Source organism: Heptranchias perlo, chromosome 7, assembly GCF_035084215.1.
Source record: "Heptranchias perlo isolate sHepPer1 chromosome 7, sHepPer1.hap1, whole genome shotgun sequence".
NCBI classification, from domain to species: domain Eukaryota; kingdom Metazoa; phylum Chordata; class Chondrichthyes; order Hexanchiformes; family Hexanchidae; genus Heptranchias; species Heptranchias perlo.
This window is the reverse complement of record NC_090331.1, coordinates 74,549,903-74,562,201: the sequence shown is the minus strand read 5'-3', so window position 1 is coordinate 74,562,201 and position 12,299 is coordinate 74,549,903. Positions and strand designations below refer to the sequence as shown.

At 47.4% G+C, this 12,299-nt stretch overlaps 1 protein-coding gene across 1 annotated transcript in view; it reads right to left on the bottom strand.

Annotated features, from left to right (window-relative positions):
• The window catches only part of LOC137324045 (uncharacterized), a 238,230-nt gene that overhangs the window by 156,934 nt on the left and 68,997 nt on the right, over positions 1-12,299 (bottom strand). The window contains exon 11 of the mRNA XM_067988215.1: positions 3,856-4,326. Coding sequence (XP_067844316.1) covers positions 3,856-4,326 — 471 coding nt within the window. The remainder of the gene's footprint in view (positions 1-3,855; positions 4,327-12,299) is intronic.

Genomic DNA, 12,299 nt, shown 5'->3' with positions numbered 1-12,299 from the left:
CGAACTGCTTCATTATCTGAGGGGTTGCGAATGGGACTGAACACTGTGCAATCATCAGCGAACATCCCCATTTCTGACCTTATGATGGAGGGAAGGTCATTGATGAAGCAGCTGAAGATGGTTGGGACTAGGAAACTGCCCTGAGGAACTCCTGCAGCAATGCCCTGGGGCTGAGATGATTGGCCTCCAACAACCACTACCATCTTCCTTTGTGCTAGGTATGACTCCAGCCACTGGAGAGTTTTCCCCCTGATTCCCATTGACTTCAATTTTACTAGGGCTCCTTGGTGCCACACTCGGTCAAATGCTGCCTTGATGTCAAGGGCAGTCACTCTCACTTCACCTCTGGAATTCAGCTCTTTTGTCCATGTTTGGACCAAGGCTGTAATGAGGTCAGGAGCCAAGTGGTCCTGGCGGAACCCAAACTGAGCATCAGTGAGCAGGTTATTGGTGAGTAAGTGCTGCTTGATAGAACTGTCAACGACACCTTCCATCACTTTGCTAATGATTGAGAGTAGACTGATGGGGTGGTAATTGGCCGGATTGGATTTGTCCTGCTTTTTGTGGACAGGACATACCTGGGCAATTTTCCACATTGTAGCTGTACTGGAACAGCTTGGCCTAAGGCAACCAAGCAAGGCTCCAAGAGACAGCAATCCTAATAAATCCTCACAATCGTAATTATTAGTAACTTCCCCTCTACAACTGGAAATGTCCTCTTCAATCCAGAAGCCGTCCAGTTCCCTTTTAAAGGAATGTAGTAGATACATATCAATCAATCCCCGCTGAGCCTTCATTTCTCTAAATAGCTCAAATTCTTGAAGTGTATCCTCAAAACTAAAAGTTCTTAGACTATGTGTCATTCTGGTCGCCTCCTCTGCTCTTTCTCCAGAGCTTCGATATCAATCACAATTTGCCGGGACCAAAATTGGGCACAATCTATCTCCTATGCTCGCTGACCTACATTGGCTCCCGGACCTGCAACGTCTCGATTTTAAAATTCTCATCCTTGTTTTCAAATCACTCCATGGCCTCACACCTCCCTAATTCTGTGACCTCCTCCAGCCCTACAACCCTACGAGATCTCTGTGCTCCTCCAATTCTGGCCTCTTGCGCTTCCCCGATTTTAATCGTTCCACCATTGGTGGCCGTGCCTTCAGCTGCCTAGGTCCTAAGCTCTGGAATTCCCTACCTAAACCTCTCTACCTCTCTATCCTCCTTTAAGATGCTCCTTAAAACCTACCTCTTTGACCAAGCTTTTGGTCACCTATCCGAATATCTCCTCGTGTGGCTCGGTGTAAATTTTTGTTTGATAACCCTCCCGTGAAGCACCTTGGGATGGTTTACTACATTAAAGGCGCTATATATCTGTAAGTTGTTGTTGTTGAGTCCTAATTTTCTGACACTGTGTGCAAACCTGATGCCCCTTGGATACACTGAAGATCCATGATATTCCACGTATTGTATTCTAATGCCGTTATTAGAGTTCCATTCACTACCATTCCTTTTGTTTAACTTAAAAATAAATGTAGACAGCATTAGCCTGAACTCTCACTGGCACCAAACTCTCACGAGACTCTTATTCACTTCACACAAATATTAATTTTAGGAATAGAAAACAATGGGCTAGAAATTGGGCTGTCTACACGGCCTCCCAAAGGGCCACGGTGGTGTCTTGGCTGTGCATGCACATTTCTAGCGTGATGTGCGCCAGACGCCATCTTGGTATAGGTATTAGCGCGTGCGCAGAGAGCGAACGCCAGCAGCATATAAAGTAGGGAGAAAATGCGTCTTGTGTGCAACGCTGATTTAAAGTGATAGACACCATTTTGGAACTTAACGCTCAACTCAATGCACAGTCTTAACCACGCACAACTGAACATGTCTTAGATGGCCCCCCACCAGTGCTATTTAAAGGGACCATGCAGGTGTTTCAGGTTAGTTGCTGGATTATTGTTTCTGGCTGCTGATGGAGTAGGAAGTGTTTTTTGAAGCTCCCTATACTTACTGAGAGTTGCTACAGTTCATTTGAGAGTGGTTTGGCAGGTACTGCCTTAGGGTTTGGAAAATTACAACCGTGGTTGAACAAGATTCCTGGCAACCATGGGTGGTCTGCTTGGGCTCCCGCTGGGCATTGAACACGACTGGGAGCATGCAGAGAGGCCACGCACAGCAGGTCAAGCTGCAAGGCGATGAAGGAGGAGGAGGCACAGGGCACTGAGCAGGAGGCCATATCCAATGAGGGCCTCTGGGATCAATTCTCTTACCTTAACATGACTGAGGAGCATTGCATCCGACGGCTGAGGTTCACCAAGGAGACCGTGATGGAGATCTGTCAACTGCTGCAGCCACAACTGCAGCCTCAGAGCAGGGCAAGGACAACATTGCCTGTGGCTGTGAAGGTAACCGTGGCACTGAACTCCTATGGCTCAGGATCATTTCAGGCCTCTGCTGGCAACATGTGCAACATCTCATAGCATGCAGCATAAGGAAGTTCACAGACACACTGTACGAGATGAGGAATGTGTTCATCACGTTCCCTCTTGATAGAGACAAGCAGAATGAGTGAGCACGGGGGTTCGCTGACATTGCTGGCTTCCCCATGGTGCAGGGTGCCATTGACTGCACGCATATTGCCCTTCATGTGCCACATATCAACTCGGCCGTCTTCTTAAACCGAAAGGGCTTCCACTCCCTGAACATACAGCTGGCGTGCGACCACACGCATCGAATCATGGCGGTCGATGCCCGCTACCCTGAGAGCAGTCGCGATGCCTTCATTATGCGGCAGTCCAACGTGCCAGCTATCTTTCACCTGGCTCGGCAGGTCAAAGGCTGGCTAGTGGGTGACAAGGGCTATCCCCTCATGTGGTGACTCATGACTCCAGTCAAGAACCAACGCACAAGTGCAGAGCAGGCCTACAATGAGAGCCATGCTGCCTCATGCAACATCGTGGAGCACACCACAGGCCTCCTGAAACAAAGCTTCCGCTGCCTGGACCGGTCTGGAGGAGCCCTGCAGAACTCCACTGAGCGGGTGGACAGATTCATGATGGTCTGCTGCATGCTGCACAACCTCACCATCATGAGGGACCAGTCCTTGCCACTGATGATCGGAGAAGACCTGAGCTAGAGATGGAGGAGGAGGAGGAGGAAGAGGCTGAGGAGGAGGAGGAGGAAGAGGAAGTGGAAGAGGCTGAGGATGAGGAGAGGGAGGAGATGGAGGAGGAGGTGGAGGAAAACGCAAGGGTGTAATAGGGAACACATGCCTTGTCTGCAAGGGCTGTGCGTGCTCGCCTGATCCGTGCCCACTGTCAATAATGTAAACTGTATCCCCCAACTCACCAACAGTCCTACACTCCCAACCTGTCCGCTCCCACATGACCATCAAATCATCCTCCATCTGATTACACATTGCTTTCTCCCTCAGCTCATCACACAAATAAAAACCACCACCAAATGCAAATTCAAATTCACATTTATCAATTAACAAATTAAATTGTGCAAACAGAACAGGACTATTCACCCTTGTGCAGTCCCTTAGTGCCTGTTGTCTGTGTGCCTTTACCTATCCTGGTGCTCCTACGAGGTGCATGCTCATTGGCTGGAGCATGGGTGGTGGAAGGCTGCTGGCCTTCAATGGAGGAGCGTGCAGATGGCCTTGGAGGACGACCTCGAGCAGCTCTGGGCCGGGAGGGCCTGGCTTCAGACTGCACCATCTCATCATGGCCTGCAGCAGTCTCGCCTGGTCGGCTGATAGGCAACAACTAGGGCACTGGTGGAATGGCAGGGATGGGAGCAGGAATGCTGTTGTCCTGAGAGAGGACAGTAGTCCGACTGCCATGGTGCCAATACCATTCTCCCGGGATGGTGTCTCAGCAATCCTGGTGATCAGCTGAAGAATGGATTGCTGGAGTGCTGTGACGCCCTGGGAGTCCCGTTCCACAGTAGTCCCCAGAGCCACAATAGCAGCAGTCTGAGCTTCCATTGCAGCAGGCTGAGCTTCCACCATAGCTTGCAGACCTTTGATCACATCGGTTTGTGCTACAATGGCAGCTGTTTGTGCTGCAGTGGAAGCCGCGACATCGGCCATCAGGCACTGCGTCATGGTGGGCTCCACAGATGTGATGATGGAGGTGACCACCCGTTCCATGTTGGAAAGGTTGGGCTCCAAGCTCTGCGCAAAGCCCTGTGCCAAGTTGGAGCTGGACTCCCCCATGCCCCTTATCATTGTGCGCAGGCTTTCTGGCAGGCTTTCCAGTGCACCAAGCATTTGGTGGTGTACGTCCATCAGCCGTCTTCTGTAGCCTGGTGCATTGAAGTCCTCTGCAGCAGAATTAGTGAGCGACCTCACCCTCTGGCAAGCTACCTCCTGTGGTATCCGTTCCCTCCGCCCCGACTCCTGCGCACTTGTGCTCGGTGTCTCACCACGTGCAGATCCCTCCTCTAACCTAACCTCTAAAGGACACGCAGTGTCAGTCTCTGAGCTGGTGGATGCGAGTGTCAGATTGAGTGACGATGTGGCTTCGGTGTCCTCCTCCCCGGACAGTGCTGCCACGTGTTTTAGGGAGGACATGACAAAGGGAAACAGGTTGAGTTGTGGAGTGGGGAGAGGAGCAAGTAAGATGTGCCTGCCAACAGAATCTGCAGCACGTGAGTCAGAAAAGATTATGGGAGGGGGGAGATGTGTGAAACAAGAAGGAGCATTAGATATGCAGAGACCCCTTACCCCCTTCATCAGGACCTCCAGTGCATCTTCAGAGAAGCGTGGGGCCCACTCTCGCACCTTCCGGCCATCTTTCTCTCCTCCTAGCGGGCTGTGCATGTGCCATTTAAAATGTGCACCTTCACTTTTAAGAGGTGCAGGCTGCCAATGACGTATGCTGGCCACACCCCATTTCGGGCTTCCTAATAGTCCGTGCGGCCTCTCAGCAGAGCAGGTAGCGCTGGCTGGGCAAAGCTATCAGGCTAATTAGCAGGCAACACGAAGCTCATGTGCACCTGCACAGGGGCCACTGGGTGCGGATTAGTAGCGGATTGCGTTACCCATGCCCAATAATTGGCCTTATCCAATTTAACCCCCCCATTTTGTCTAATAACACCGTAAGGCTGAATTCCCACTGAGGCTTAACTCTCACACTCTTCTGGCCTTCCATACTCGCCACTGGTCTCTCACAGCTCAATATTAACCTCTTGCTACTCAGCTCAAATGATATTGACTTAACTTACTCAACTGCCACAAGAAAAAGCAATCAATCAAAGAACAGCTAATCATAACCTCTTTTGCAATCAATTAATTGGCTAATATCACCTCAAACTAGATTACAATTAAGCTACCTAATAAATAACTTTGAACAGCTCCTAGTATTGAACAGCTAAAATTTGGAGGAAAAGCAAGTCGCATATTTAATATTCTATGTCTTTATTATTTTATATATCAAGGAAGGTATGATTCACTGTTTTATATAGTTTATTGTTTATTCACCTGCCTTATGTAAATAAAGACGCTTGTTGGATCAGAACCTGAGCCTCATTCTAATAAAGATATATATTCAGTCTGCCTTTCAAAGAGAGTCACATGATAACATGTAATGCATCCGAGCAATTGATGTACAGCATTATGATTCTTGGGTGTTGCTATCATTTACCCAGATGTTTACCGAGAAAAGGTACACTCCAGATCTTAAGGAACACAAGTTCTCCCTATCAGAGTGGCCAATGTTGCTAAGCCTGAGAAAATAAAACAGTCATGAAAAGACAAAAACATGACCAATTAAGATTCGGTAGCTTGAAAGTGTGTTTTCACTCAGAATGTCAGCAGAGTTTGTGTTTTATTGATTTTCATGAAATAAGGAACTTTTGTGTGAATGAGTCTGTCTTCTGCAAAGACATCGCAACACATGTAGTGGCACGTGTAAGGTTACAGTAACCAGAATATGCAACATAGATTCTATATTCCAATTTCTGGGTCACACTATCATTTAATTAGATATTGGGCAGATAAAGGACGCACTCCAGATTGTAAGGGACATAATAACACTTACAGGAGTGACCAGTGATGTCGAAGCCAAGAATTCCAAGTGAAAATGACCTCATACAATCTAATTTTATCCAATAATCTCATATGTAGTTCTTTATCAAATGCTTTCTAGAAGTCCAAGGGAAAGTGGCAAGTTGGATCCAAAATTGGCTCAGAGGCAGGAAGCAAAGGGTAATGGTCGATGGGTGTTTTTGTGACTGGAAGGTTGTTTCTAGTGGGGTTCCACAGTGTTCAGTACTAGGCCCCCTGCTTTTTGTGGTATATATTAATGATTTAGATCTAAATGTAAGGGTTATGATTAAGAAGTTAGCTGATGATACAAAAATTGGCCATGTGGTTGATAGTGAGGAGGAAAGCTGTAGACTGCAGGAAGACTGCATCAATGGACTGGTCAGGTGGGTGGAAAAGTGGCAAATGGAATTCAATCCGGAGAACTGTGAGATAATGCATTGGAGAATCCAACATAGGGCAAACAAGGCAAGGGAATGCACAATAAATGGGAGGATACTGAGAGGTGTAGAGGAACAGAGGGACCTTGGAGTGCATGTCCACAGATCCCTGAAGGTAGCAGGAGAGGTAGATAAGGTGGTTAAAAAGGCATATGGGATATTTTCCTTTATTAGCCGAGGCATAGAATATAAGAGCTGGGAGGTTATGCGAGAACTGTATAAAACATTAGTTAGGCCACAGCTCGAGTACTGTGTATAATTCTGGTCACCACATTACATGAAAGATGTGATTGCACTAGAGACGGTACAGAGGAGATTTACAAAGTTGTTGCCAGGACTGGAGACTGGCAGAAACCCTCAATGCATTTAAAAAGTACTTGGATGTGCACTTGAAGTGCCGTAACCTACAGGGCTACGGACCAAATGCTGGAAAGTGGGATTAAGCTGAACATCTCTTTTTCAGCTAGCACGGACACTATAAGCTGAATGGCCTCCTTCTGTGCCGTAACTTTCTATGATTCTATGATTCTATGAAGTCCAGGTATAAAACATTAAAATTGTTTAATACCTTAAGTTGGCAGCACTTATGAGGGAAGACTTTCTCCGCCCTCACTGAATGCTGATCAGCAGGCAGGCTAGATACCTTACCATGGGAAAGGACCAAGAAAATCTACCTTTACAAATAAACGTAGCGAGACGAGGCTCCCAGTACAGAGAGTGATCCGATGGGAGTGCAGATTGGAGAATCCAACACAGAAGTCATGTGCATCACTAGCACATCGGAAGTACCACACATGGAATGTGCCGACGTCTGCCTCTGATTCTCCAATCTGCATTCTTGCTGAGCAAAGGAACAGGGTCTTACAAATTGTACCCCTCAATTTGGATTGATGATCTCTTCATAGCCATGATAGATTGATGTTCTCTAAAGTTAAGAGTCACAGTCCCTGCTGATCTTTTTAAACAGATTGTTGTACGGTGGGTTTGGGATCCGGGGCAGTGTGATATCAATTTCAGGGCCGTTACTTAAAAAGATTCTCGTTCAAACAGTTGTCACATGTCCACAAATTCACAATTAAAAAATTTGTTTGGAGACCAGGAAATCTCACAGGTACCACACATTACTAAGCAGGGAAAAAATATACCCTAAAAGCCATCGCACATCAATAATAAGTGCTTCCCTTGTGACACAAGCAAAGGCAAATTACACGCACGATGCCAAATTTACTTGCAGTTCCCCAAAATCACAGAATTGAAGTGTTGAGTTGGCTGGGCTCAGCTGATGCAGTGTAGAGGTGCAACAATTAATGTTACCCACCCCCCATAGGGGCAACAATCAGCCAAGATTCTTGCTCCTGATCACTGATTCCTATTAGAAAATGCACATGTATGAATATCGGGAGAGGACAGAAGATGATCTCAGGAGTGAGGACAGGGTGAGGCCTGTAGATGAAGCACTCCTTGTTTATATAGTCCGCCTATTGTTCACTGCCTAGATTCACACATGGAGGTTCCAGAGGCCAGCTAATACTTGTGCAATTGTATCCAACCTCACGGGGTTAGTGAGTACATGGGTAAAAACATTAGCACTGGAAATTCCTGTCTCAGCCCTGATCCTACTTCATAGCATCGTGGAATCATAGAGCACAGGAGACCATTTAGCCCATCGTGCCTCTTTGAAAGAGCTTTCCAAATTGGTCCCACTCCCCTGCTCTTTCCCCACAGCCCTGCAAAGTTTTCCATTTCAAGTATATAGCCAATTCCCTTCTGAAAATTATTATTGAATCTGCTTCCTTCACCCTTTCAGGCAGTGCATTGCAGATCATAACAACTCGCTGCGTAAAAATATTTCTCCTCATCTCCTCTCTAGTTCTTTTGCCAATTATCTTAAATCTGTGTCCTCTGGTTACCGACCCTCCTACCAGTGAAAACAGTTTCTCCTTATTTACTCTTATCAAAACAGTTCATTGTTTTGAACACCCCTATTAAATCTCCCTTTAACTTTCTCTGCCCTAAGGAGAACAATCCCAGCTTCTCTAGATTCTCCACATAACTGAAGTCCCTCATCCCTGGCACCATCCCAGTAAATCTCCACTGCACCCTCTCCACAGCCTTAACATCCTTCCTAAAGTGTGGACACAATACTCCAGCTCCAATTAGATGCAATGTTCCAAACAGTAACTAGAAGTAAAACATGAATTCATATTATAGATGGAAGGAATGAGTCATCCATTTTGGTTCAGTACTGGAAAAGATAGAAATATGCTACCCTTACCCCTAACTCACAGACCATAAAAAAACATTCTTATCAAATAAAATCACAAACCTGAACACTTACATAAAGTGACCTTTAACTGGAATGTCGTTAAGTGACTTTTCCAATTAAAAAATAAACATGACTACAATCTAAACTGTTCTTTGGCAGTCTGTAACATTTTTATCAAAGTCTGTTTAGTAGCATCTGCTGACACATCTCTCAATTTTATTTATTCCACAAAACAGGACTTTGAGTTATCACTTGGCAGTATTAAGATTAACTGAAATGGAAACAATTATAATGTTTTCTTGAGAAAAAAGCATTGTATCTAGGTCAAGCATCTGAGACTAATAAAGGCGTCTTTAGTTAAATACTTCAGTCTATGATTTTGGTCAAGAATGCAACATGGATGTTTGCAAGTTAAATTTTCCAGATGCCAGCATCGATGCTTTACTGGCCTGTATGCACAGTATTGTGTTTTTGGCGCATTTTAAATATTCTTTAGTAATGAGTCTTATGAAGAGGCTATATGGTACACTGACTCAGAACCTGGCTTGTCACCACTGGAAACGGAGTTAGAATTTAGGTCAGATTGATGGATCTGAACTTTTCTTTCTCAGTTGCCTGTGAGGGTCATACATAGAATAAGTTTGGGGTAGTCTTGACCCAGTTCCATTCCAGATATGAGTCCACAGCACAAAACTGTCTACAATTCAGGAATGTTCGGTATATAATTACAATCTCATTCAGGGACCATGAAAAGATTGGTGTGGGAGATGGGAATGTTCACATTGGTGCAGTAGGAGTGCTATCCTGAATGTTTGTTGAAGAATGTTTAGGGCAGTGTTAAAGAAGTTTTAGTCTGCAACTAACTTGAATCTCGACCTAACCTGCAGACGCTTGATAGGGCAGGGTAGGAAGACATTTATTCTGTATCCGACTCAGACCTGACTCTGTACCTGATTCAGGAGCACTCAGTGCTGACACAGTGCAGTCTCCTGGAGAATATGATCCATTCCCTTCTCCCAGAATGCTTCTCTCCCATTTTGAATGGTTCTATTCCTTACAATCCTTACACTTATGTGTTTGTTATTCCCCTTAAACCGGTAAAGTGGTGTGAATAATTAGAGTGAAAGAGTGTAAGCATTTAGTGAGGAGCTGGAAGCAGATAGAGTGAGGAAACAAGACTGTATGGCCAATTGTAATAAAGCAGGGAGGCAGAATGACAGCGGGGGGTGTGGGTAACCCGCCCAATAAAATCTGTCCATTTCCCACACGATCGCGGGTCAATTGGAGCCACTTAACGAGGCTTCCGGGTTTGCCGTCCGAAAGCTGCGCAGCGGGCGGACTGCTCACCCGCATCACAGGCTGTCAGCTGGAGGAGATCTAATTAAAGGGGCAGTCCTCCAATGGCTGCTCGTGGGGTAAACTCCCACACAGCACAGTGGAGCAGCACAGGGGAAGGGCTGCTCCAAGATTTAGTGATGCCTCACTCCAGGTGCTACTGGATGGGATGAGGAGGAGGAGGAGGGATGTCTTCTACCCGACGGACGGGAGGAAGTGGCCTGCCTCTCCCGCCAAGAAGGCCTGGCTCGAGGTGGCAGAGGAGGTCACCAGCAGCAGCAACATCTCCCGCACCTGGATCCAGTGCAGGAAGCGCTTCAATGACCTAACTAGGTCAGCCATAGTGAGTACACTTACTGATTCTCCTACATTCCGTCTTCCACATCACCGCCCCCACCCCACAACTCATTCTGCACTGCCAACACTACTCCATCACATCACTCCCCACACCCACTTAAGGCTCATCCTCAACTTACCTGCACTTCCTCAGCACATCCTCACCTCCCCATTACTCACCCCACCACTACCACTCAACCCAATCCTCATACAATGTCATGGCTCTGTCTCATACTCACCCTCTGATGCATCTCTTTCACGGTCAGCCGCACCCAAACCAATGCATTCATCGGTTGGCCATGTCACCATCAGTCACTCCCCTTATAGGAGAAGAGAGCCCCGAATGCATGGGAGAGGGCGAGGACCGTAGGGGGTCCGCAACAGATAGTCATCCTCACAGAGGCGGAGCAGGAGGCGCTGATGCTGAGCCGCACCCTCGAGTGCCTGTCCGTCAGGGATGCCGAGACTGGCATCCGACAAATGTCTGGTGACAGAACTTTAACATTCAGCACACACAATATGAATTGATGTTAACATGCCTTGCCATCTTCAGCACCTCAGCATGCTCATCGCAACATGACACATCTGTGATCATACTTAATATTGCCTTCTGTTCTCTTACAGGGACTTCAGCGACCGCTATGATGACAGAGGGCGATTCCTCAAAGGACCTGCCGGCTCTGAGGGTGCACCATCGGATCTGAACGAGCCATCCACCAGCGCGGATGCTCACACCTCGGTGGGTCCCAGTCCGCAGTTAGTTGGGGTCGCACATGGTAAGTTACCACACACATGTGAGCACGAGCAGACACTGGTGGCAGGGGCAGCTGTGGAGAGTCCGCGTCTGTGGGAGCACTCCTCTCCAGGCTCTGCTCAGCTGGACGCAGATGCTGAACCCTGGGGACCATCCTTTAAGAGGAGAAAGTTTGAGGGGCAGCAGAACATTTGTGAGGTGCTGGAGCAGGTGCCACGCGCACTCTGCACAATCACGCAGAGGATGGAGGAGTCCGACTCCAAGTACGGGAGAGAATCTCTGAGATAGTGTCACAGGGACGTGAGGGCATCTCTGACATACGGATAAGTGCAGGAATGTCTGCGATGGAGGGAAGGCCAGCCTCCATTGAGCTTCAAGCACGGCCCCACAAATGAGTCCATTCAGGCCCTGACAACGGCCGTTCAGACTCAGGGTGAACCAAATTCTGCCACCTTAAACAGGCAGGCAGATACACTAGCACTGGCCTTACAAGGCTTCACACATGTCCTCCAAACTGTCGTCCAGCAGTGTTGTAGGAGTGATGTGGGCCTGGCCCAGGGGAGGGAAGATGGCGAAAGGGGACATGGAAGTGGGGATGCTATTCAAAGCACTCCCATGTCTCACCCATTTCCCCTCTCAACCAGTACCCACAATGCTGCCTCCTCTCCAGATGGCCGAGTCTGCCCCTGCACAGGTGCAGGTAGAACAGTCTTTGGAGAGGCCCTCATGGGCTCCAAAACCCAGAGGGCGTAGGCCCAAAGCATCTTTTCGGTCAGGGCATGAACAAAACCAACCTGCCACTACCTCTGCTGAAGCCACAGAGGATGCACCACGTAGAAGTAATCGGAAGCGAAAGGCAACGTTTTTGTAAGCACGGAGGGGATGCACAAGGTAGTTTGACGGTTGGTTAGGTTTTTATTTATATTTCCTTACTGATAAACTCACTTTAAATATTATTATTGTCACCACAACTGCCACATCTTGGCCATTCTTGACTGGCTTCTGTAATAAGGCCCTTTCATGAAGTCCACCATGAGCATCCACTCTTGATGTCACCCATTGAGTCACTCTACAGTGGGTGTATGTGTAATTGCAGGACTGTTTTGTGCAGGGATTGGG